General features: G+C 40.3%; 2 protein-coding genes across 5 annotated transcripts in view; both read right to left on the minus strand.

Moving 5' to 3' along the window:
* The window catches only part of ANKAR (ankyrin and armadillo repeat containing), a 46,314-nt gene extending 33,100 nt beyond the window's left edge, over positions 1–13,214 (minus strand). The window contains exons 1-4 of the mRNA XM_058188656.1: positions 12,617–13,214; positions 10,407–10,844; positions 6,792–6,955; positions 6,065–6,180 (exon numbers count right to left, since the gene is read on the minus strand). Coding sequence (XP_058044639.1) covers positions 6,065–6,180; positions 6,792–6,955; positions 10,407–10,844; positions 12,617–13,214 — 1,316 coding nt within the window. The remainder of the gene's footprint in view (positions 1–6,064; positions 6,181–6,791; positions 6,956–10,406; positions 10,845–12,616) is intronic.
* Positions 13,215–14,467: 1,253 nt separating this feature from the next.
* ASNSD1 (asparagine synthetase domain containing 1) lies at positions 14,468–27,027 on the minus strand. 4 transcript variants are annotated; one of them, XR_009155792.1, is made up of 6 exons: positions 26,961–27,027; positions 23,759–23,834; positions 20,961–22,511; positions 20,124–20,305; positions 17,649–18,100; positions 14,468–17,472 (listed from the first exon to the last, which is right to left on the minus strand). XR_009155792.1 is itself a non-coding variant. In XM_058188867.1 (5 exons), the coding sequence occupies exons 3-5, from the start codon at positions 22,416–22,418 to the stop codon at positions 17,845–17,847; spliced, it is 1,896 nt and encodes a 631-aa protein (XP_058044850.1). In that variant the 5' UTR covers positions 22,419–22,511; positions 23,759–23,834; positions 26,961–27,027; the 3' UTR covers positions 17,557–17,844. The 4 variants fall into 4 exon arrangements, 2 of the variants coding, with proteins under 2 accessions (XP_058044850.1, XP_058044858.1); XR_009155793.1 differs by having other exon boundaries at positions 17,642–18,100; XM_058188867.1 differs by lacking the exon at positions 14,468–17,472 and having other exon boundaries at positions 17,557–18,100.
* Positions 27,028–27,233: the final 206 nt, after the last annotated feature.

Consider the following 27,233-nt stretch of genomic DNA (forward strand, 5'->3'; position numbering starts at 1 on the left):
TCATGATGGCTTTCAGAGAGACTCTATGGCAGGGGTCCCCAACCCCTGGCCTAAAGCCCACTACCAGGCCATGAGCTGTTCAAAATCAGGCCGCCCAAAGTGTTGGGTGAGCACATGCGAGTGCATCCCCTTGCGTGAACAGTGGGCGAGCGAAATGGAACTGCGTGGACATACATGTTTGCCTGTCACTTGCGTGAAACCATCCCCTCTCCCCACTGCCCTTGTCCACAAAGCCAGAAAGGTTGGGGAACTCTGCTCTATGAGGCTGGGTGTGTGTGTGTATGTTTGAATTAATTAATTAATGAACAGGGAAAATCTCTTTTCCATTTAACATTTCTGATTGATTGTCAGCATTTGTAATAATTTCTGCTTACAGTTTTTACTTACAGGTATCTTCAAATTACAGCCATAATGGAGCCTGATCATCATGGTTATAAGTTGTAAATTGAATCACTCACACGACCGACATGATTTCATAACCTTGTTTGTGGTGGTTGTTAAGCAAACACCATGGTCGTTAAATGAGCACTGCAGTAGTTAAGCAAATCAATGGTTTGCTATGGGTTGTTTTTACTGAAAACAAGAAGTAAATACTGGGTTTTGCTAGATCCATTGTAAAATGTAGTCTCATGATGGCAGAATGCTGCCAATGTCTGTAAATGTGGACTGTGAGCTCCCAAAATGCAACGAACATGACCTCCAGAGGAAGGGCAGCCATTGGAACCTCAAAACCAGGACCCAGATTGTTGGGGGCAATCTGCTGACTGTCAGGGTTCCAAGTAACACCCCCAACTAAAGAAGACTCCGAGGCTAGCGATTCCTCAAAGATCCATTTTATTAGAGATGTCATATTGGCACATCTGGGAAAACCCGAATCTGAAAGTTCTGGTGTTTTCCCCACCCAAAAGAAAGTCAAAGACCCATCCCCTGTACCCACATGTTTGTCACATGATCCAATCAATCCACCATATGAACTGGAGACAGCCCCCAGTCACTCCTACCCAGGTGCAGGCTGAACGTCCTTGACTCCCAGAGAAATGGATGTTGTTATGGCTACATATCTTCACCAACTTCTTGCAAATCCCCCCCTCCCATTTTCCCAGGCACTAAATGTGGCAGTCCTGAAGTTCCAAAGAAAAGATGGCCCCCAGGGCTGACACTGACTCTGTAAACTACTTAGAAAGGGCTGTAAAGCACTGTGAAGTGGTATATAAGTCTAAGTGCTATTGCTATTATTACTAAAGGACTCAAAAGGTTTCAGCTACTTTGGGCTTAATCTAGTGAATTTTCTAAAAATGGAAATATTTCTGCATTCTCTTTACCTTTTGCCATCAAAATCCATTACTGGAATAGGATAATGTTCTCTGTAGGGTGCATCTGGGTCCAGCAGTTGAGTAAGATGGTTTATTGCACATGTATGCATTTCATCATAGGCAGCCTATAACAAGAACATGATAAATATATCTGGTGACATTTACAAATTTTTAACGTAAATTTGTAGATTTACAATGTAAATTTGTAAATTTAGCATAGATTTTCTGTTGTAAATATTCTACCTCTATTTCTTTGCAACCCATTTTCATATTTTCCTCTATTTTGGAAAGGAACATCCCACATAGTATTATAATTTGCATGCTGATATATAGGGAAATTATAATGAACAAAAGGAGACAGTTAAAAAAAATTCTTGTATGTATGATAATTTTGGTTGATTAAGTTTTCATTACAGAGCTGAAAGCCATTACAGAAATCTGTATCTGAGGGTGTCAGTTATCAGAAAGTATTCTGTGCTGCCGATTTTAATACCCAATGAAGCTGATTTCCAGAACCCTCAATTTATAAGCAGAGTCTTCAGTTTAAATACTATTTAACCTCACAATTGAACTCAAATGAGCTCTGTCCAAAATTGAGATAGTAATTCTCTCCTTCTCCCTCTCCCTCCCTCCCTCCCTCTCCTTCTCCCTCTTCTCATCCATCCACCCATCCATCCCTGTGATAGAATAACTAGCACAGTTATTTTTGTTCTTTAAAAAAACCCAGCTTGGTACCTGAAGCCTCGAGTGCACTTCAAGGGGAGCCCCATGTAGAGAGCATTACAATAATCCAAGCGAGAGGTAACGAGCGCATGAGTGACCGTGCATAAGGCATCCCGATCAAGGAAGGCGCAACTGCGAACCAGGCGAACCTGGTGGAAGGCCCCCTGGAGACGGCCGTCAAATGATCTTCAAGCGACAGCCGATCATCCAGGAGGACACCTAAGTTGCGCACCCTATCCTTTGGGGCCAATAACTGCCTCCGACAGCCAGCTGCGGCTGCAGCTGACTGAATCGGGATGCCGGCATCCACAGCCACTCCGTCTTGGAGGATTAAGCTTGAGCCTGTTTCTCCCCATCCAGACCCGTCGGCTTCCAAACACCGGGACAGCACTTCAACAACTTCATTGGGGTGGCCCGGGGTGGAAAAGTACAGCTGGGTATCGTCAGCGTACTGCTGGTATCTCACCCCGAAACCACTGATGATCTCGCCCAACGGCTTCATGTAGATGTTGAACAACAGGGGCGAGAGAATCGACCCCTGTGGGACCCCACAAGTGAGGCCCCTCGCGGTCGACCTCTGCCCCCCCGTCAACACCGTCTGCGTCCGGTCGGAGAGATAGGAGGAGAACCACCGATATACGGTGCCTCCCACTCCCAATCCCCCCAGCCGGCGCAGCAGGATACCATGGTCGATGGTATCAAACGCCGCCGAGAGATCTAATAGGACCAGGGCAGAGGAATAACCCCTGTCCCTGGCCCTCCAGAGATCATCAACCAATGCGACCAAAGCTGTCTCCGTGCTGTATCCGCGTCGGAAGCCGGACTGGAACGGGTCTAGATAGACATCTTCATCCAGGTATTGGGGTAGCTGTCGCGCCACGGCACTCTCTACAACCTTCGCAACAAAGCGAAGGTTGGAGACTGGACGATAGTTACCCAAAATAGCTGGGTCCAGGGAGGGCTTCTTAAGGAGGGGTCTCACCACCGCCTCTTTCAAGGCGGCAGGGAAAACCCCTTCCAATAAAGAAGCGTTGATAATCCTCTGGAGCCAGCCTCGTGTCACCGCCTGAGTGGCCAGTACCAGCCAGGAAGGACACGGGTCCAGTAAACATGTCGTGCCGTGCAGCCTCCCCAACAACCTGTCGACGTCCTCGGGAGCCACAGGGTCAAACTCATCCCAAATGAGCTCAACAAGACGTGCCTCCTCTCCCTCGCTTGGATCATCCCAAATTCGGTCCAGACCGTCCCTCAGCTGAGCGATTTTATCGTATAGATAACCGCTAAACTCCTCGGCTCGTCCCTGCAAGGGGTCATCCCGTACCTCCTGATGTAGGAGAGAACGGGTCACCCGAAACAGGGCGGCCGGGCGGTTATCTGCCGACGCAATGAGGGTGGAGGCGTAGGAACGCCTCGCTTCCCTCATTGCCACTAGGTAGGTCCTAGAATAGGACCTAACTAGTGTCCGATCAGCTTCGGAGCGACTGGACCTCCAGGTGCTCTCCAGGCGTCTTCTTCGGCGTTTCATCTCCCTCAGCCCCTCGGAGTACCAAGGGGCCGGACGAGATCTACGCCGGGTCAGAGGCCGCAAAGGCACGACACGGTCCAAGGCCCCCGCCGCGGCCTGTTCCCAGGCCACGACCAGTTCTTCAGCCGTGCCGTGGGCCAGATCCTCAGGGAATGGCCCAAGCTCCGTCAGGAACCTCTCAGGGTCCATCAGGCGCCTGGGACGGAACCACCGTATAGGTTCCGTCTCCCTGCGGTGGTGAATGGCGGTCCGGAAATCTAGGCGAAGGAGAAAATGATCCGACCATGACATTGGTTCTGTTACTAAATCATCTAACACCAGATCATTAAGCCACTGTCCAGAGATATAAATCAGATCCAGCGTGCCTCCCCCCGTGTGCGTAGGGCCATCATTTACTCGAATCAGGTCCAAGGCCGTCATGGAAGCCTGGAACTCCCGAGCTGCCGTTGATAACAAGCCAACTGATGGCAGGTTAAAATCCCCCATGACTATAAGTCTGGGGGTCTCAACCGCCACAGCAGCGAGTACCTCCAACAGCTCAGGCAGGGCTGTGGTCACGCAGCAAGGAGCCAGGTACGCGATCACCAAGCCCAACTGATTCCTATAGCCCCACCGCACATAGAGGGATTCACAGCCGGCAATCTGAGGAACAGTGGTCTCCCTCGGCTCTAGATCCTCCTTAATGACAACCGCCACCCCCCCACCCCTACCTTGGACCCTCGGCTGATGAAATGCTCGGAAACCTGGAGGGCACATCTCGACAAGGGGGACCCCCCCCTCTGGGCCCAACCAGGTCTCCGTGATGCCCATAAGGTCCGCGGACTCCCCCTGAATAAGATCACAAATCAGGGGGGCCTTATTAACCACGGACCGAGCATTACATAACACCAGCCGAAGATCCAAGCTCTGAGGATCATGGCCACCCGGGGAACGGGTCGGGACTGAGGGGCCGGAGCACGCGATCGCTCGCAGACATCGAACGCGTGCTCCCTCAACTTGGTACGGCCCCTCCCCCCCGCCATATCTGCCTCTCCCACTTACCGTACAGATCGAACAACCCACTAAACCTGGAACGTCCTCCCCTGCCTTCAGACTAGATGGGATAGTGTCGCGAACTAGCACAGGGCTGGATCCTCCCGACGGGTTCTCACCCCACCCGCCACATCCCTCCCCTTAAAAACCCTTATTTAAAAACTATTTAAAACCCCACAACTTCTTCTTGGCATGCCACCTCTCTGGGTCCCAAGACCCTTCGTTAAGGTAAGCCCTCGATAATTTGGAGGGCCATTCCTGCGAGGCGGGGGAACCTCGCAGTCGTAGTAGTTCGGCAAACGAGTATCTCATGGGAAATAGTCAATAAATAGCGAAAAGATGTCCATCCCTGACTGGCGGAGATGTTCCGGTCATACCAATAGATCGTTGGACCTAATATTAGTCATATTACTAGCCACTCAGGCTACAATATTGGTCATAGTCCGTAGAAAATCCAAAGGGTCCAGAAGCAACCAAGGCCGAAAATCCGGTTCCGATCGAATGACCTCCCTCTCGGAGGTTGGCATAATAGCCTCCCCTTGGTTGTTTCCTCGGCTACGAAGATGGAAAAGTCAATAGCCAGAATAAAAGTCTCCTCGATTCGCCGCGTACCACCGGGACAAACCCGTGTGGTACGATAATCGGGACGAAATTATGCCGCCAGTGCCGTCAGTGCCGTCAATGCCGTCCATACCGCTGTCCATATCACCACCCACCAGCCGCGAGTTTTTTTTTCCCGCTGGGCCCAATATGGCTCCAGCGCGCCGCTGTGCCGCTGTTGTAAATGCCTAGGCCAAGCCACCTCTCAGTTGCCGATGGGGAAAAAACAACCCAAGAAAGATGTAAGCCGTAGATGACTTGCGGCATTTAGGCAAGCCATTAGTAGGCAGGCCATGGCAAAAAGTCAGCAGTGGGGGGAAGAGATGTTCCGGGCCTTGAAGGGAGGAAGGAAGGAAGGTAGGGGGAGGGGCAATAATCATGCCCGTACAGGCCCCACTCCAGCCGCCGATGTTACTTGCGGTCCAACTCGATCCAACACCCAAGCCCCAGCATACCACCATCGATGTCCTCCATCCTTTGTCCTCCATCGAGGTTTGGCACGCTCCCCAGCTGTCGATGACATCCGCGGCCGAAACGGCCGACAAACAGCTGAGTCAGGCTGGGCGTCTCCTCGCACCCCCCCCAACATGGCTGCCGCCCTCCGCTGCTGTTAAGGACTTCGGCTCCGTACTCAGCAGCCGAGAGCTCAATGAGGTCCAAAGACCTCACTCTCGGCTGCCGGAAGAATCGCATACCCGGAGCCGGGAACCAAGCAGCGAGGCGGCCGACGGAGCGGCATTGCGGCCAAAGGACACTCAGCCGCCGTCTCCACGAAGCCTCAGAACGCCGCCATAACGCGCATGCGCAGAAGCATGCACTAGAAGAATCTAGTGAATTTCTAAAAATGGAAATATTTCTGCATTCTCTTTACCTTTTGCCATCAAAATCCATTACTGGAATAGGATAATGTTCTCTGTAGGGTGCATCTGGGTCCAGCAGTTGAGTAAGATGGTTTATTGCACATGTATGCATTTCATCATAGGCAGCCTATAACAAGAACATGATAAATATATCTGCTGACATTTACAAATTTTTAACGTAAATTTGTAGATTTACAATGTAAATTTGTAAATTTAGCATAGATTTTCTGTTGTAAATATTCTACCTCTATTTCTTTGCAACCCATTTTCATATTTTCCTCTATTTTGGAAAGGAACATCCCACATAGTATTATAATTTGCATGCTGATATATAGGGAAATTATAATGAACAAAAGGAGACAGTTAAAAAAAATTCTTGTATGTATGATAATTTTGGTTGATTAAGTTTTCATTACAGAGCTGAAAGCCATTACAGAAATCTGTATCTGAGGGTGTCAGTTATCAGAAAGTATTCTGTGCTGCCGATTTTAATACCCAATGAAGCTGATTTCCAGAACCCTCAATTTATAAGCAGAGTCTTCAGATTAAATACTACTTAACCTTACAATTGAACTCAAATGAGCCTCTGTCCAAAATTGAGATAGTAATTCTCTCCTTCTCCCTCTCCCTCCCTCCCTCCCTCTCCTTCTCCCTCTTGTCATCCATCCACCCATCCATCCCTGTGATAGAATAACTAGCACAGTTATTTTTGTTCTTTAAAAAAACCCAGCTTGGTACCTTAACCTCTTTGGAAACATCTTCAATTGAAGGCGTCCCAACATCAAATTCAATGCCACCATGGAGATGGAAATACTGATCCTGGGCATACAAAAAATGTTGGCATTTGAAATCTGTTCCAAGGAAAAATGGAGGTAATTCACGTTCTGTTTTAACTTTGTCATCTATAAAAAAAAGGAAAAGCAAGAGTTTGATTTAGAATGATGATTGTCACTATTGATCAATCTATGTTACCCATTTTTTTAAAAAAAGGAATTACACTTTCCAGGTAACTTCTAGAAACTAGTTTTCAATATTTTCATCAAATGAAGAGAACTGCTTCTTTGGCAAATTAATTATTGCTATAACAACAAAGAAAGAAAATGATACTGAATATATCTAAATATATGCTTGCATTTTTAAAGTACATTGGATTCAAATAAATCCAATAACCTAATTTTCAAGTGAAAGGAGTTCTGAAACATGACCTCACAAAGTCAGTTTGCTTGGAAAATGAATAAAAATCACAGTTATGGTCCCAAGTGTATTTTATTAAATTACCCATCTCTATATAAAACTTTTTTAAAAAGCCTTTTAAATGGCTACTCAGAGAATTAATGAGTTTATAATGAAGGACATACATTTTGTATACATTGTATACATTGTATACATGTATACATACATACATACATACATTTTAGGAAGAGTAAATGCAAAAGCATTTAAAAGGAACTTGTAATATATAAAGTTCTTTTGTGATTCACTAAGATTTGTAGGCTGGTACACAACTGAAAAAAGGTATAACAGCAAAGAAGAATCAACTGATCAATATAAAGCAATCCATTAATATTAAGAATAGACAATGAAAAAATGTTTCTCCAAAACTATAAAAATGTGTGTTAGCTTCCAATATAGGTTTTCATTTTACTTTTTTTCACTCAGTTTTTTTATTTTTTCCCACTAGCTGGTCTGCTTTTGTGGGTAATGAGTTTCCTTGTTGCTCTTTGGGTTGCTTTGGGAGGTTCCTAATATCTTGGGGTTGTTTTTTTTAAAAAACCTGCCAAATCTGAACCCTTTTAAGTACTGCCTCTATTTTTGTTATACACCCATGCTATCAGAAAGAGAGACCAAATGGGTTTTCATCACAAAACAGCACTTTTCTCCTCTCTTTGCAGGTTTTAATTTGAAGCAGATAAAAAAAAAGAGCTTATTGGTCCCTGCTCACTGAGAGAATTCCTTCATGTTCAAAACTTCAGAACTCACTCCATAGTCTCTACTCAAAATCCCAAAAACTTCAACCAAAAACTGTCTACTATTGACCTCACCCCATTCCTAAGAGGACTATAAGGGGCGTGCATAAGAGCACAAAAGTGCCTACCATTCCTGTCCTATTGTTCCCTTTCATTATATCAAATTAACATAGTTGTTGCTTATATATATGTTTTTCTTTTATGATGTGTTGTTGTTTTATGTCGATGTTTGTGTATACTGTTGTGACAAAATGAAATTTAAAAAAAAACTATTTTTTTTACCAAATATTAAACTTTTTATAATACCAATTTGCAGGCAACGCAGTGGGACATGAGACTTTGCATGTACAGTAATTAACAACGATGACACCTTATAGCAATCCTGCAAACTTTACCATTGATAGTGCATGTCAAAAGTGGTATGCCCTTCATGTCACACTCTCTTGGGTTTTCCAGACCAAATGAAGAGCATACCACTTTTGACAAGCAATGTAAATGGTGACATTTGCAGGACTGCTATAAGCCATTATGTTTCAATCCAGCCCTTCAGTCTGTAAAAAGAGGTATAAGAATTAATTATAGTCAGGAGTTCTTATATGCTACTTGTTCGGCCTACCACTGATTAAAAATAAGGCAAGGCCTCCAGATTACAGTCTAGAGTCCCCCAAACCAAGAAGAAACCCAGAGGACTTTGTAGAGACTTGCTTGTAATAGCAACACCATCCAATAGATACAGGATCAATGACTATACCAATGATGGCTAATCTTTTTGCTGTCGTGTGCCAAAAGCGGGGTAGCATGGGGAAGGTCCACACCCATAATTCAATGTGCCTCCCTTCTTTTGGCATGCAATGGCACGGTGGGCCCGGTAGGCCCATTTTTCTCTCTCCCCAGGCTCCAGAGGCTTTCTAGGAGCCTGGGGAGGACGAAAACTGCCTTCTCCACCTGCTCTGGAGGCCTCCGGAGGCCGGAAACAATCCATTCCAGAAGTCGGGAAACGGGCTGTTTCCAGCCAGCGGAGGGCCTCCAGGGTGGGGGGAAGCCTTTTTCACCTTCCCCGGCTCCTAGAAAGCCTCTGAAGCCTGGGGCTGGGTCCCACCGGAAATCGGGAAACAGGCCATTTTTGGCCTCCGAAGGGCCTCCCAGAGGGATGGGGAAAGCCGTTTTCATCCTCCCCAGGCTCCTAGAAAGTCTCTGGAGCTGGGGAGAGCGAAAAACAGGTCTTCCCCACCCCCCTGGAGGCCTTCTGGAGGCCAGAAACAGCCTGTTTACTGATTACCGGTGGGCCCGGAAAGCCCGAAAATCAGCTAGCCAGGCGGGGATGCACGCTTGAGCACAGCTAGGATAACACTCACGTGCCCACCAATATGGCTCAATGTGCCACCTGTGGCATGCATGCCATAGGTTCACTATCATGGGACTATACTGTATGCTGAATTTTGACAGGGCAGGTGATTTTTTTTCCCCTACAGCCTCATTTGTTGCCTTGAGGCAGGTGAAGAATCTAACCAGTTTCTGGGACGTGTGATGAAGGCCTAACTATTTAAAATGTAGTATTGTCATGCTCCAGACTACAAGTGATAAAGGAAATTCTGGTGTTATACTTTTTATACCTTTCTCCATTTTTGCACTTTATTGCTATATATTGTTTCTGAGGCCTTCTCAGTAGCTTGGTTTTTTAAAAAAACCAACCCTGTTCCAGCATACGGCAACTGAGCTGTCTAGGCAGAGAATAGATTAGACTCTAGTCCCAAAGATGCTGCTTTTCAAAAGGCAACTGGTGGATCTTCTTAGTTTTTTTTTTCTTTGAAAATGTTTCACTTCTCATTCAGGAAGCTTCTGTTAGAACTGATGAAGCTTCTTGGAATGAGAAGCAAAATGTTTTTAAAGAAAAAACACCAAGAAAGTTTAGTTGCCTTCTGGGGGAAGGAAAAAAAAAACACCTTTGGGACAACCATGATCTGGATGATTGAGAATATCCATGGACTAGACTCTAGTCTATTCAAACCCATTTTGATAGGGTGGGTTGTGACATGAACTGTGTGACTGTCATCTAATCAGTTGTGGGTTGCTACTGGCTTGCCCTGGGTTGGGAGAACTGGTAGTGGCGGGGGCAGGAGGCTCCACCCACTCGCCCAGATGTCTCTGCACATGTGCAGAAGCATCACGCGAGAGCGCGTGCACACCCACAAGCGAACCAGTAGTGGCCGAAATTGAAACCCACGATTGCATCTAATGTAATGGTACATTGTAATGACACTACCCAGGTTTTTTTTTTTTCATCTCAGTGATACCATTTTTAATGGCTTACTTTGTCTGACTAAGAAATATTTCATTTTATTGTCAGACGAGGAAACCTGTTTCAACAAACACATCACACTCTTACCTGAATATGGCTGAAGAAGTCGGCTTAAATTTGGGACTTTGTTTTTTCTCTTTAAATTAATGATAAACGGGATGAGAAAGCATATTAGCTTCATGTATGCTATGTTCTTTTGAATGTCTTCTTTCTTTTCTAGATGCTTTTTCAGAAGTTTGAGCTGAAGGGCGAGTCTCTGCTGTAGTCTCTGGTATGAGAAAGCATCGAGATGATCCTCGGTCATTCTAATTGCATTGGAGAGGTTGTAGGCCGCATCGAACAGGAAGACATCTTCATACTGTTGAATCTTTGTCGCGGCAAACGTCAGCTTAAGTATTATATGGTCCGCAAACTGCATAAAGAAAGTTTTTTCTTCTATGCTGTTAGGATTGTAAGTTGGATCTTCATTCATGTTTTCATCATAGATTCCTTGAAACTCTGGCTCTTTTGTAATGTCTATTAGACCTATACCATATACATGCACATATAAGTTCTATAAATACTATACTAAAGATAAACATATTAAAATACAGAGATATCCTATAGCAGGGGTCTCCAACCTTGGCAACTTTAAGACTTGTGGACTTCAACTCCCAGAGTTGAATTCTGGGAGTTGAAGTCCACAAGTCTTAAAGTTGCCAAGGTTGGAGACCCCTGTCCTATAGGTTATGAACATGTGAAAGAGGCCTTCATCCTGCAATGGATAGAGAGTGGCTAAAGATAATGTAACTGTATATCTTAGGTCTCTTTAAAGGAAAAATAAAGTCAGTTATATTCATGAATGTCCAGCCTTAATCAGATATGAGATTTATTGAAATCAGTGGCAGTTGTATTAGATATGGCTCACTAGTCTCAAAGATTTCAGAATGTTTTCTCTGGATGATATAGCTTGAATACAATCCATGAGTAATTTTTTTTAACTCAAGGGGACCATATTTCATGTTAAAGACAATTCTTTTTTGCCAAGCATTCTAATGCTTGATTTTAAAAGAAATAATCAGAAAATTAAATTAACAGAACTATCCAATTGCTATATACAAAATATTTTGGCCATCAATCTCAATTCAAAGCCTTGCCAGCAATTATCTGGCTGGCTGGAAATGAGGCTAGAAACGTGTTTATGCTTGCTAGAAATATTTTTTTTTGCTTGCTTGACTATTTCCTTTGGAAGCTAGTATACATTTTCCTCACATTTGAGAATACCAGAAAAACCAGAATAAAACCATGTTGAAGGAAGGACCCAAAGAGAGTGGCATGTATGCACAGGGACAACCAGGCAGAACCAGTTAAAACCAGTCATGTCTGGATGATATAAAAATCAAATAAATAGCAACATAAAATAAGGGAGTTAAAGTAAGCACAAGGCACTTTATCATACTTAAGCCAGGAATTGTGGCCAAGGTTGGCCCAAGATAAAATGAAGGGCTGTTCAAGGACTTGTCAGGAGACCCCATCAGTGTGTGCAACCCTATCAAACATCTTGTGTTCTCCAACCTTCCTTTCATTACCTGCATTGTATTGTAGTGAGGCTTGACGAGTGTGAATGTGTAAGTGTTTCAGCAACTGTATTCAATATAGCTAAGAGGTTAACAGGAATTCTTTTTGCCTTATGTTTCCCTGACTCCTCCATTACCGAGTCTGGGAGATGGTGCTCATCAGATGAGGTAACAAGAACAAACAGTGGATTAGTAAGCGATACAAGGAGTGTAGTTTTGGGAAGTATTGCTATTGGAGCCACACAACAGTGTGCTACTTTTCCAGAAGCAGAGCCCAACTGTTAGGCTGGGGTCCCAGTAATGGATGACTGTAGGCATTGGAAGTCCGGTCTGACCTCTACCACAAGTTCTGCTGGAAGGGCCTTGGTGACTACAAAGGATGTTGAACAATTGCCTGGGATTAGGTACTCAACCTTTTGGTTGGTTTTGGACACTCAGGGATTTGGTTAAGTTTGCTATCTGGGGGAAAGCTGAAGAGTGGCTTTGGATGGCACCTCTGGAGTGGGAAAACCTGGGTAACAATCTCTACAATGACTACTCTAGGTCCTATATGTTTCATTTAGGTGTATATTTGCAAGCAGCCATGAGTGATTGAAGCTTCATAGTATGTATTCACAGCATGCATGTATCAGATATGTACAAGTTATTTTATGTGGTAGAGTTTCATCCTGATTATTACTTCCTATGTACATTGAACCAGGTTTTCATGCAGTGGTCAAAAACATGTCGATGCAAACTTACCAGCTTGACAGAACTCTGCAGCAGGCGTTTTTAATGTTTGGGGAACACCGTCTTGATCAATATCCATGCTAGAGCGCCAGAGTTCAGAGAACCTTACCCTTTTTTCCTTAGGCATGTATACCCCATGCCACAGGGCTTTCAACATATAATCAACAGCAATTAACATTTGTCCTATTCTTGTATCAAAATATGCTGGAGGGAGCGAACAAGAAGTACTCTGATCATAATTGGCATCTAGACTGATAGAAGGGATTTGGTTCAGACAATAAATGCCCACGGCTAACTCTCTGATCATTTGATGAATTTCCCGACAGTCCAAATCTAAGCCTGGTTCCACTGGCATAAGTACAATAGCTATTGAAGTATTGATGCTTTTCATCTGACTCAGAAGTCCACTGGGAAGTTCTAATGGGTGGCGCATGTCATCTTTGGATGCCAGCCAGCTGCAGAATGAAGTGGTCAGTAATTCCTGAAGCTCACTTCGGTCGTACTTCTCAAAGAAGGCGCTAGCATTTCTCTGTGCTGCCAGGTGTGCTAAGTAGGCTGTCTCATCTGCTTGCTCATTTCTCAAGGCTTGCTTCTTAACTGGTCTCAACATTCTTCAAAATGTTCCGTTCTGCTGTTTCTAAATGTGAATTATTTTGAGGGGTGGGGGTTAAAGGAAATTAAAAATTGAAATGAAGCAATGTAAGATTTGCTGGAAGAAAAATATATGAAGGGTCCTTGGTGTTCTCTGAACTTGGTTGTTTTCTTGCACACATTTCATTACCAAACTAGATAACATCATCAGTGCGAGTAGGGAGTAGGGTTTGCTCTCATTTGATATTCCTGTGGCTTGACTTGTCAGTGGTGTGGGAGTTGCACAGGTAACCTTTGACTTACAACCATTTGTTCAGTGACTGTTCGAAGTTACAACGGCACTGAAAACAGTAACTTTCACACTTACAACCGTTGCAACATCCCCATGGTCATGTGACCAAATTTGGGGGTTTGGCAATTGGCATATTTTATGACATTTGCACTGCCCCGGGGTCCTGTGATCATCATTTGTAACCTCCTCACATGGCTTCGGACAAGCAAAGTCAATGGAAGAAGCCAGATTTGTTTAATGACTACATGATTCACTTAACAACTTCAGTAATTTGCTTAACAACAATGGTAAAAATATTGTAAAATGGGGCAAACCTCACTTAACTCTCTTGCTTAGTAATAGCAATTATGGGCACAATTGTGGTCGTAAATCGAGGACTACCTTATATAAAAATATATATTTTATAAAGAAGAGAAAGCAGTGAGGTAAAAACTTCACAATGAAAACCATACACCATGGTGATGACATACACCTAATTTCAGATCCTTCACAATTTGGCAACTTGGTTTTGGTTTATAATTCTTACCCTGTCTGGGACAGATCGATATTGCAGTCCAAGATACTTAGATTGGGGAAGATTGGGTTAGGTCATAATTCTCTGGTTACTTAAAGTTAATTATGGAAGTCCCACTTTAAGTTATTATTAAATATTATAATTATGCTTTATTAATTTTAACTTGGTACTTTTACATTTAAATGACTGCATCAATGCATTACACATCTATAACTATTGTTCATTTGCTTCACTGCTTACAATAAAATATATTTAAATTATGTATTATTTCAGTGAATGCTGATATGTCAATGTCTGTACATTAGATTATTACCAATAATGTTGTATTATTGTTACAATACTGTTGGTTAATAAGATTAATGTGAGATGTATAGTTGAGACTCAATTCTTTATTTTTAGAAGTCACAGCAATCTTATGAACTTGTTAAATTATTATACAGGAATATACACAGGGTAATCAAAAAAATCAGGATGACAACAACCACCTTGTGCAATACACATAAAAAAAGAGATGGGGCTTCAGAGGTGGTGTTGCAGTAGCAATCTTAACATTTTAGCCCTCTCTGTGGATGTCTCTTGTGTTGTGCCTTAATTATATATGAATGAAAGGAATGAAGCTATGGCTATGAACCCTGGCTCCAATGGGTATTTCAATATGCATCTAAATCAACACAAAGAGAATCTGTACAAACTGCCTTATTTTACATAGGGAAATTGGGACATTAGGAATTGTTCTGTATGCCCTATCTCTCTCATTTTTCTTAGATGATGCCTATTATTCAGCTATAATGCCTGGAAACATCATTATGTTTAAAACATTATTTATACATTGCTGCACTGAGATTTGAGTCAGGTTCTATACTTTTTAATTTAGAGTTTATTAGTTTAACTTTATATTATTTGAATTAGTGAGTAGCGTGGTCATATTTTAATATGAACAGGAGCAAAACAGTAACACTTTCCATGTAATCTAAAGTTGAATATTTGAACTGGAAGTGAAATGATTTGAATAAAACCTGCCTATAATAGACTATGAACAGAACAAAAAAAAATTGTTTTAATAGGAGATAAACAGCACTTTAATATAGCTATTAAAATCAATGAACTTTTAGTATACTTCCATTTTTTAAATCATTTTGTGACCAAAAGATATTCTAGGGAACTGAAACTATATTGATAATGGCTATTTATTTGTTTATTTATTTGATAATGGCTTGAGAGGGAGCCTACAGCTTTGTTTTTTATGACTCTTGGAATCTTTCAATTGTTCCACAATAATTAACATTGATTTAGAAATTTTGCATTTAAAAAAGAGAAAGCAACACCATACAGTAGGTATGCAGTGAATGTTCAGGAAAGCCCCATACCACATTCACTTATAATCAACACTGTATGAGATTCAAAAATACTTCAAGCTAACTGAAGCACAAATGGGGCACTGTGTCTGGAGATAGGGAAGAAAATGGTAAGTGAACACCTGTCTACCCTAGACGAGTTCAAATCACTAGGACCGGATGGATTACACCCCAAGGTTCTGAAGGAACTGGCAGACGTGATCTCAGAACCACTGAACTATATCTTTCAAAGATCCTGGAGCACAGGGGAGCTGCCAGAGGACTGGAAAAGAGCTGATGTAGTTCCCATCTTCAAAAAAGGAAAAAAAAACAGACCCAGGAAACTACAGACCTATCAGCCTGACCTCAATACCGGGGAAGATTCTGGAAAAGATAATCAAGCAACGAATCACCGAACACCTAGAAGCAAACAAAGTAATAACCAAAAGCCAACATGGGTTTGTCAAAAACAGATCATGCCAGATTAATCTTATCGCATTCTTTGACAAAATGACAAAATTAGTAGACCAGAGGAATGCTGTCGATATAATTTACTTGGACTTCAGTAAAGCATTTGATAAAGTAGACCATAACCTACTACTAGATAAAGTAGAAAAATGTGGGTTAGACAGCACCACCATCAGATGGATTCGTAACTGGCTGACCAACCGCACTCAACGTGTAGTCCTCAACGGAACTACATCCACATGGAGGGAAGTATGCAGTGGAGTACCCCAAGGCTCTGTTTTAGGCCCAGTACTCTTCAACATCTTCATCAATGACTTGGAGGATTGTCTAGTGATATACATGCTGTAGATTAGAGTCATGTATATCGCTACCATAGTCAAGCCGATTCCTTCGGTCCTTGATCTGATCAGAAATCGTCAAACACTTTTAAGTATCATTTTTACTTCAGCCTGAGGGAAGGGAGGAGAGTGAAAAGAGAAACCTACTTTCTTCGTGTTCTTTATGCATCCTGACTGAAAAGAGAAGGAAGAAAAAGCAGTAAGGCCCCTTTGATACTCCCTAACCGTTTAAAGGCTACCTCTGCCAAATCAGGGAATAGAACTAACAGAAACCAGAAAAAAAGAAAAATTCTAATAGGTCTCCGGAAACTCAGTCCTAGATAAGCAAGGTGACTGAAATACAAATCTACACATGTAAATCCATGAATAAGTGAGAGGCTTGCCTTTTGTCCCAAGACTAGAGAGCCTCCAGCTCACATCCTCAGCTGTCGTGTGGTGAAAAAGAGAGTAGAAAGCAAAGACTGTCACTATGGATACCATAGAACAGTAAAAGAATCCTACTACTGGTGAATTTACATCTTTTGGGAGTAAAGAGAGAGTCTTTATTTCATGCTAAGTTTTCCCAGTAATAGCACATGGCATAAGTTTTTTTTAAAAAACGTGGGGACCTTCAAGATGACTGAATAGATTGCTACAGAGCTGGCATCACATATTGTTGCTCATTGCTTTGTCCGGCAGAGATAAAAGATAACTAGTGATCACACTTTGTTAAAGACACTGGATGATAGAAGATGCATGAGATTTTTAGACATTAAAATTTCATTTACAATCCAAAAAGGAAGAGCCAATAGTGAAAAAGCTAACAGATTTAGAACTATACATTAATAAACATTCTCTCAAAACAATAGCTGGGATTCTGAGGATTCTCCTGATGAATACTGGATAGATAATGAAAATATCCAGAATAAAGATGACAAATGCTTTGCTCTTTGTAGTTTGAATTTCTCTATTGCTATTGAATTAAATAAAAGGTAAAATCATTTTAAAAACTAGAGCATAAGAGAAAAGTATTCTAAATGGAAAAGTAGACTGTAGCTTACAAACATGCCATTATTACTTTATGTTTCTTGTCCAGATACAGAATAGCAGCAGTCTGTATAGGCATACAGTTTGTGTACAATGAATATTTTATTTAGAGAAACAAACAATAGCTTGTTAAGTTTTGTTCATATGACTGTCTGGGTTTTGGATATCACAGAGTAGGAATATAGTATTACAAATAAATCATAAAAGAAAATACTACAACATATTCCTGGTCCTTTATTCTTACTGAGAGTCGAGGGCCATTAACTCTTAATCACTTGAGTAGTTTCAGGTTTCTATTGTGGAACCTAAACAAGCAAAGAATCTGATTTGATTAACATTTCTTTGAAGTAGCATCCAATATATTAATAAATAAATCTGTGACAAAAACATATAAGATAAAATTTATTGCAGGTAATCCAAATAGTTATGATAAAACTATAACATTTTTAAAGTTGTTATTTCTGTAATTCTTACCTCTTACCTGTAAGCCCTTGCTCCTATGTATAAAATTTTGAGAAATAATAGAAAGCTTCTGGTGCTTATTTCCAATTAAATGTGCAGATTCCTGATCCTAATGTAACTGTATCCAAGGTCTTTGAAGTTTGTTTAGTAAAAAATTATGTCTCTTAAAAAAAGTAGCTGTGGACTGCTGTGTATATCTATATCTATATCTAAAATTATTCTCTTGAAGCTGTCTGAAGTCTTGTACATTTGTCTGATGCCTTTTCACTTGTATTTTCCAGTTTTGCAATTCGAGAACCAAATTGCATGGCCCGTTTGGGCAAAACAGCAGAGGCTGTCAAACCAAGCTCAACAGCTACTAGACGCAAGAGCAATTTTTCTCCGATCCCACGAGGTAGAGCCAAGTTTGCTTTTTCCCATACAGGAAGCGAGTTAAGAAATGACACAACCTCTTCATCAAGAAAGGGAAATCTGAAAGGGAAAAAAATTATAGCAAGAAAAAAAAATCAAGTTTTATAAACAAATTTAAACAAAGCTTTCTTTAATTTGGTTAATTGTTTATTTTGTTAATTGTATATTAATTGTATATTTTTAATATACAGTCCATTTTAATACATTCATTTACAAAGCATCATTAGTGTAAAACTGTAGGCAGTAAAACAATATTCAGGCAGTATCCTGAATGCTATGACAACTGTAGTAACAGCTCTGATTAATTTCAATGCTTTAGTCCAGATCAATGTGGAGAAAAGTAAAGTCTCAAGAAAAACCAAAAGTACATATATAGACTGGGTGAAACCAGGCTTAATAGCAGTAACTGTGAGATGGATCTTAGAGTCTTAGTGGACAACCAGTTAAATATGAGTCAACAGCAGCAGTGTGGCAGCAGTCAAAAAAGCCAATGCAATCCTAAATTGCATTAACAGAGGGATACAATCAAGATCATGTGAGGTACTAATACCACTCTATAAAGCCTTAGTAAGACCACACCTACAGTACTGCATCCAGTTTTGGCCACCACACTATAAAAAAGATGTTGAGACTCTTAAAGTGAAGAGAAGAGCAACCAGGATGATTAGGGGATTGGAGACTAAAACATACAATGAATGGTTGCAGGAACTGGGCATGGCTAGTCTAGTAAATAGAAGGACCAGAGGAGACATGATGGCTATGTTCCATTTGAGGGGCTGCCACAGAGAGAAGGGGGTCATCTTATTTTCCAAAGTATCTGAAGGCCAGACAAGGAATAATGGATGGAAACTGAACAAGGAGAGATTCAATCTAGAACTAAAGAGAAATTTTTTGAGCATGAGAGCAATCAACCAATGAAACAGTTTGCATTCAGAATTTATGGCAGCTTCATCACTGGAAGCTTTCAAGAAGAGACTGGCCTGCTATCTGTCAGAAATGGTGTAGGGTCTCCTGCTTGGGTGGGGTGTTGGACTAGATCAAGGGTCTCCAACCTTGGTCCCTTAAGACTTATGGAGTTCAACTCCCAGAGTCCCTCAGCCATCAAAGCTGGCTGAGGAACTCTGGGAGTTGAAGTCCACAAGTCTTAAAAGGACCAAGGTTGGAGACCTCTGGACTAGATGACTTATAAGGTCCCTTCCAACTCTATTAATCGGTAATCTGTTTACAGTACACTGAAATATTGTAAATGTATTTATTTCTATAATCACACATCTCAACAAGTGTATTTTTTGTGTATTCAATGTATTCAATGAAAAACCTCCTTAAGGACCCAGATGTCACTTTAGTCTCAACACTCTTTTCCTAATGCTATTTCACATAATTTCTTGGATATTTTTTTTTTTAATTTACATTTATATCCCGCCCTTCTCCGAAGACTCAGGGCGGCTTACAATGTATAAGGCAATAGTCTCATTCTATTTGTATATTTACAAAGTCAACTTATTGCCCCCCAACAATCTGGGTCCTCATTTTACCTACCTTATAAAGGATGGAAGGCTGAGTCAACCTCGGGCCGGGCTTGAACCTGCAGTAATTGCAGGCTACTGTGTTTTAATAACAGGCTTCTAACAGCCTGAGCTATTCCGGCCCTTTATGAGCCATTGAGATTGTTTGCACAATCTTTGTTTGCACAAAGAAAAGAAAATCAATGATAAAAATTATTAAATATTGTTTTATGTTCTCCTCCCCTCCAAAGGAGAAATGCATCATAGTTCACATCTGTGAGAACTTCACAAACAAATCTCATGGATTTGTTTGTGAAGTTGGATTTCCATTCCAAACATTTTTTTCTGATATGGCAATTATTAGTACTGAATTAATAGCTAATAATGCTATTGAACTCTGGGATATTAATTACCAGAAGCAAATAGTGTATTATGCATGACTCTGCTTTCTTTTACCGTAACATGTAAATTGCTTCTTCCATTTATCTATTAGATATTTGCTGCCTTTATTCCTTATCATTATCTGAATTTTAATATGTCCAGTCAAGTTCAGACTTATCTGTTGCACACCTGCTTACCTAGCTTCTTTGCCATGATCTCCAATAACTCTATCATCTCGACCCAGATTCCTAGAAGAAATACGACTTAATTCCATTCTTAATTCTTCAGTCAAACCCTCAAAACCACTTTTTTTGAAGCAAACACGGTGTCTGGAATAGCCTGCAAGTTGTTCATCTGCTCCAATTCCTGTAAGGACAATCTGTAATGAATATAGAAATACCACCTGTAATGAGCAGAGATTACAGAATACTAACACAGACATTAACATTCTATTCCAAATAAATCTAAAAGTAATTTACAATGGAGAATCCAATTTATACAAGTTGTTTAACAGATGAAAATCTAGCCATAGCCACAAGATATAGCATCGTTATATAAAAACCACAATGAAAAATATTTAGTAAGACTTCCATAATACGAAAAAGAAAAAAAAACTATTAAATCATTTGTTTTGAAGCCTGATCATCAAGAAATATAACAAAATAAAATAAAATTGTAAACCCAAAAAGCAAATTATGCATAATAGTATAGGGCCCAAAACTTTTTTTGTTTCTCTCTCACAATTTCCAATGCTACAGTCAACCTAGCTGCATATATCTACTTCCTTGTATATTACAAACATTCTCTAAACCTCTTTCATCATTGGTAGCATTATTTTACCACAAATCTCTCTTAATTTTACAGTTATGCATGTAGTGTAAGTTATGTGTGTAGCGTGTTTTAGTATGTTGGAGATTGGTCCCATTAGACCCCAGTGAGATTAGACCCTATTAAGTAGCATTAGGCTGTAATGCCAGTTATGGAGTTTTATCCAACTTTAATTGAAAAAATGGAGATCATCAATATTTTCATACCTTTGCAGGACTTTTATATGGTTGAATGGCTCTCTGATTGATAAGCACACCCTCTCCTCTGGAAGCAAACCACACGGCACAACCTATACTGTCATCCAAAACAGTATTCAGTGGATAAATTAAGTGTCTTATATGTTTCACTCTCATTGCTTTTAAATCCTCGAGTGTAACATTGATTTCCACAAAATTCCAAGTTCTTGAAGGATTAATTATCTTTAATTCTTCTAATCCTGCCTTGCCAGTAATTCTATCAGGAGCATTAAAAGAAGGAGAAGAGTCACTGGTCGCAGCGTTCTTGACATTTAAACATTCCTGACAATGGGGAAATTGTTTCTTCTCTTTGCTGAGTTTTTTAATGGAACTGTTTTGGTTACCTTGGCCTGTAACCTCGAAGGCCACATTGAGAAGATCAATTGGTTCCTCCAACGGGACATACCTGTCAGCAAGGGCAGCTATAATCATGGAATCAAGGCCACCAGAAAAAAGTATGGCAATATAGGAGTTCTTCAGATCTTTATCTGATATTTCGCCTCTGATTGGATCACTGTTTCTCATTAGGCATAAAACCCGTTTCTTTACAGCTCTACTCAATACATCAATAAACTGATGGACTCTTTCCTTCCTGTGATGTTCTGCAAGAAATTTTTGAAGAACTTCCACATCAGCTACAGTCGAGGGAAAACTAAATATTTGGGATTCTACTGTCATGTCAGAAATTTCCTTATTTAAAGGAATGATTGGAGCTATCAAAGAAGTGGATGTATTCATCACAAGAGACACGTAAGCAGGTAAAGATTTAGACACTACGTTTAAATCTCCAGGGATTACTTCTCCAACTACATTTTGTCTGGGAGGAAATCTCCAAGGATGTAACATTAAAGTAATCGATTTATGAGCAACACAATCCTGCAGATTCATCTGAAAAATCCCTGATGCGGGAACCTCCAGCCACAGATTATGAGAGGCAGAACTAACAGAACTCAGTACAAGAACAGCATCACTCTCTTTATTAAACTGCCACAGCAGACTTCGACGGCCAAAGTAGTCCCTGCCAAACCATAAGCAATGCCTGGATGCCTGATAAAAAATAAAAGACCATGGACCTTGAATGGAGGACAGCACTGTCAAAAAATCAGAGTCACTATTGCAAGAGCAGAGTCGGCGAAAAATAACTTGAGTGTCATTCTCTTCCCTTTCCACAGAAATTCCACTGAAGATTTCTCCATTCCAAAGGAATACATTACCAGAGTCTTCCAATGGCTGTGGAGTCATTGTCCCCCTTAAATGAAGTACATGGCCAGAAAATAAGCACCAATATGGAAGATGAAGAACAGTCTTTTCCAATTGTTGGCTTCTATCAGGCCCCCTTCTTTTAAGATTATTTAGGATATCTTCTTTCAAGATACAACTTCCAGGGGTATAAGCAGATAAACTGATCACACAGCAAATTCCACACATTGTCAACTTGTACTGGACTTATTTATTTCTTGGTCTTGGTCTTTTCTGAGTTCTCTATTTCTTGATGAGCCTTCTTTAGTTCATCTAAAGTAACTGGGGGGGGGGGGAAAGAAAATCTCACTTTTAACGTATTAATTAAAAGGTGTAGAGAATTGTGCAAATATTTAAAGTAGCTTATAAATACATATAAAATTATGTTCAATGCAACTCCAGTGTACACGTTTACCAGAACCAATGCACAAGAATCTGCTTTACAATCCTTCCAAATACACTAATACACAATGTGTATTAGTATTAGAGAGTGCAACAGGAGACCATTGATCTGGTCAATTATTCAGGGACAACTTAACCAAAGTACAGAATGGAAGAAGTTTTCTTCACTGCCGCTACCTTTGGTAGACATGGAAAATATAGCAGTAAGAAAAAGCATTATTATTGGAACATACTGTCAAAATGGTTTATGAAAGGAACTCTCCCCTAGAGATAATGTACTATCATTTAATTCAATGTTTGAAAGCAGTACCCAAAAATACATGCTAAATCCTTTTCTAATTACAGTAACGTTTTACTGCCCCATATATACTGGCAATTGAAATAAAATATCAGGTCCTTATCTGTATAAAAACTATATTTAATAATGAAACCTCCTCGTTATATATTATTTAGCTGATTTATTAAGTCTATTTAAACATTAATCTTTTGGTTCCATGTAAATGCCAAAAAATATAATTAAAATTTTGATATATAATCTTGTTTGCGATATCCTCAAGTTGACAGAATTAACAACTGTGTAGCTAGATGGAAAATTACTATACTGAGTTCTGGAGTTGCCTAATTAACATTATTAACTTAAACAACGGTATCTAACTTTCATGTTCTAAAAAGCTCTTGAGACCGGTTCCTGAAAATCGTCAGGGAAGCTCTTGAGTATATATTCCCATAGTTGCAGGTTGATAAAGTAAAGAGTCTTCTCTGCTATAGCATTATAGAACTGAGGATCATTCCCAAAGGGAAGGGATGAGCAATATATGACCTCCCAGTTATTACAGAAGTAAAAATTTTTTAATATACTTAGAATTGCCTTTCATGATTGCATTATTTAGCAATCAAAATTCCAGTCCTAATTACCATTGTTAAATGTAGACTACCTGCATATGCACATATTACATTTCTGTACATTTAGCATGATTTTATCACTTCAGATAAAAATAATACATTGAGCACACAAAAATGCCAATATTTTATACAACTCCTCCACGGTGTGAAAACAAAAATGTCAATTCATCTCACTGAATACTATTCTAAAATGTCTAAAATATAAATATATCTGTGGAACATACTTTTGCATTCGGAGAGAGTTTGAGTTTTGTCTGCTAGAAAGAATATGTTGCTGTTTGGTTGTTGTCTGTATACTTTCTGCAAATTAAAAAGAAACAGTCTGAAAGGTTCAACATTAAGAGATAAGACATTTTTTAGTTTTCTCTTTCCATTTCTGAGTTATCTCCCACTAGGACTGAAAATAGAAAATCGATAGAAACACATGTGAAATTCTCTTCTTCAACCAAAACAAAGCTTGCTTCAAACTCCCCATCTTTTTAAAAAAAAAAAAAAGTCTGAAAGCTAGCTTTATTTTCGGAATCATATAATATGATCTATCTTTCATTTTCAAATTCTCATTAAGATGGTATGAGTTTAGGGTACTAAATAAATAATAAATGCCAAGAAAACACACGATCTCTCGTAGTAAAGCAAAACCTGAAAATCATTAAACATCACTATAGGATAGTAGAAAATGGCAGGAAACCAAAGATCATTCCAAAATATTTTACTACTTTCCATAATGCCAGAAAGAATGGGACCAAATGTATTACTGAGTGCTGTAAGAATGCATACATGTGAAAGTGCTGCATGTTGCATATTGTGATTTATACATTTATGTATTACTTTGACTGTTGCTCCAAGTAGATTACTTCTGGTTTATCAATAACAGCCATTATCACTGTATATATATAGTATTAGCTTTATGGAATACTGTAACAATACCAGCAAATGGGTAATGAGCAGATGGAATTGGATCAGAACTTGTTACCAAATCATACAAGACCATCATAATTCAACCAGCTTAATAAAATAATACAATATTTTAGAGGGTCAACATAATTACATGTCTTATTCTACATTGGCATAATGCTCAAATAAAGTACACACCTCAGTATCAGTTATAAATTCCTTTATAACTACGAAATAATATATTATAAGTCTGTTACAGTCACTTACACGGTTCTTCTTCAAGTTGGAAATTTCATCAACTACAATTTTTTGCTCTTTAATCTGCAATTAAATGATGAAAAAAGTTCTCACTTCCATGAGAAACAAGCCCAAGATTTCCAAGCATAATTTGTAAATTAGCTTTTTAAATCTCCCTAACATATATATACATTTTAAAAAGTAAAATAAACACATCTTATTTACATGTGTCAAGTGTATTCTATCATAAAAACTGACAAGGTGATGTCTATTTAGAAACTCTTGTGTAGCATCTTCTTCACACAGAAGTGTCAAGCAACATACAAGTAAGAGATGACCCTAGTATTAGACTGAGCTATCTGATGCGCAATGCTCCTGTATCACTCGCAACCTACAAATTTACTTCTCCAGGAACTATTGCTTAGTCTCCACTCCAGTCATAAAATATTTAAAAGCCCATCTTTTTACCAGATATTTAACTTTCAATTGCCTTATAATTCAAGCATTTGTTTTAATTTCTGTTTTAAATTTTTGAATTATTTTATTTTTTTAAAAAACTCCCCATAGTACTCAGATGAGTAGAAACACAGAATTTAGTTCAGATAAATATACATTTAAGCCATGTCAGTAAATAGTATCGCATAAATCTCTATCCCAAACATGGTTAAATGGTTAAATTCAATAAGAAAACTTAGATTGTTATGGTTAGAGACTGAATCCACTATAATTACAAATAAGTTCTAAAACTCAGATTTTAAGATATTTACTATCATCGCATGGATTCATATGACAAATCTATTTCCTCCCATCCAGCAATTCTTTTTACATTCACCTATAATTTTTGCAATATGCTAAACTGAAGATATTTAACTGTCCAGCTTCAGCAAGGAGCAAAAATATGTACATTTTTGGCAAATTCAAAATAATCCAAACTGAATTTCTATGTTAAAAAGAAGCATCCCCATCTTCAGTGGGAATTGTTCTTTTAAAAGGACAATTATATTTTTCAAAGAGATATTATAATTTTAACAATGTGCACTACATTAGGCTGCATGTAAGCCCCAAATCCAATGAAGCCTGATCCTTAATTTGTGTTTAACACAGTCTGGGCTATCAAATTGTTGGTATCACTAGACAGGTTTCCTTTCTGCAAGTTATTCTGTTGCATCTTCTGAAAGCAGAGTTTAGTACTATTTTGTCAAGATTACCATCAGCAGTTACAGATGTAAGTTGTCTATCTTAGTGTCTCTCATTCTATTATGTTTGGAGGCCGTACGGGTCTGGATGGGGAGGAACAGGCTCAGGCTCAGGCTCAATTCCTCCAAGATGGAGTGGCTGTGGATGCTGGCACCCCGATACAGTCAGCTGCAGCTGCAGCTGACTGTTGGGGGTGAGTCATTGGACCCAAGGGAAAGGGTGCGCAACTTGGGTGTTCTCCTGGATGCACGGCTGTCGTTTGAAGATCATTTGACGGCCGTCTCCAGGACAGCCTTTCACCAGGTTCGCCTGGTTCGCCAGTTGCGCCCCTTCCTCGATCGGGATGCCTTATGCACAGTCACTCATGCTCTCGTTACCTCTCGCCTGGATTATTGCAATGCTCTCTACATGGGGCTCCCCTTGAGATGCACTCGGAGGCTTCAGTTGGTCCAGAATGCAGCTGCGCGGGTGATAGAGGGAGTTCCACGTAGCTCCCATGTAACACCTCTCCTGCGCAGACTGCACTGGCTACCTGTTGCCTTTCGGGTGCATTTCAAGGTTCTGGTTACCACCTTCAAAGCGCTCCATGGCTTGGGGCCTGGGTACTTACGGGACCGCCTGCTGCTACCTCATGCCTCCCACCGACCTGTACGCTCACACAGAGAGGGACTTCTCAGGGTGCCGTCTGCCAAACAATGTCGGCTGGCGGCCCCCAGGGGAAGATCCTTCTCTGTGGGGGCTCCTACTCTTTGGAATGAACTTCCCCCTGGTTTACGCCAAATATCTGACCTTCGGACCTTCCGCCGCGAATTGAAAACACATTTGTTTATTCGCGCGGGGCTGGTTTAAGTTTTTTTTCTTAAACTGTCTAGATTTTAAATTTTAAATTTTATTTATGTTTTAAATTGGGGTTTTTAGATTTTAAATATTTTAACGTGTCGGCCAATTGTATAATAAGTTTCTTAAATTTAGTTTTTAATTGTACATTGTTTATGTTTTATCCTGGCTGTACACCGCCCTGAGTCCTTTGGGAGAAGGGCGGTTTAGAAATCCAATAAATAATAATAATAATATTAAAGTCATTGTTTCTCCACTGACCTTTCTGTTCAGCTCTTCTTTATCAGGCAACTTTGACCCTTCCCCCCCTTCCCTTAGTAGTGCTTGGCTTGACATCTGCTCCTGTTGAGTGGTCAGAAGCACCCCAGGTTCTTTTCCAATGGCAGATATAATCATTTACTGCTCCCTTGTGAGGTTAAAGGCGACAGGATCTCAAGACCTGAAGAAAAAGCAAGAAACCAGAGTAACACTCCAATTACATTCACAACCAGCAGCCAATGCAAAATCTCTCTATAAAGGAAGAGAGCTGCATAT

The sequence above is a fragment of the Ahaetulla prasina genome, chromosome 1 (assembly GCF_028640845.1).
Source record: "Ahaetulla prasina isolate Xishuangbanna chromosome 1, ASM2864084v1, whole genome shotgun sequence".
NCBI lineage: Eukaryota > Metazoa > Chordata > Lepidosauria > Squamata > Colubridae > Ahaetulla > Ahaetulla prasina.

Excerpts from the sequence above, each read along its gene's own strand:
- ASNSD1 (XM_058188867.1), bottom strand. The coding sequence starts at position 22,418 with ATGTGTGGAATTTGCTGTGTGATCAGTTTATCTGCTTATACCCCTGGA. Across the intron at positions 20,306-20,960 it reads CATATAAAAGTCCTGCAAAG|ATTGTCCTTACAGGAATTGG; the intron begins GTATGAAAATAT and ends TATTCATTACAG. Across the intron at positions 18,101-20,123 it reads GATCATGGCAAAGAAGCTAG|ATTTCCCTTTCTTGATGAAG; the intron begins GTAAGCAGGTGT and ends TTTCCCTTTCAG.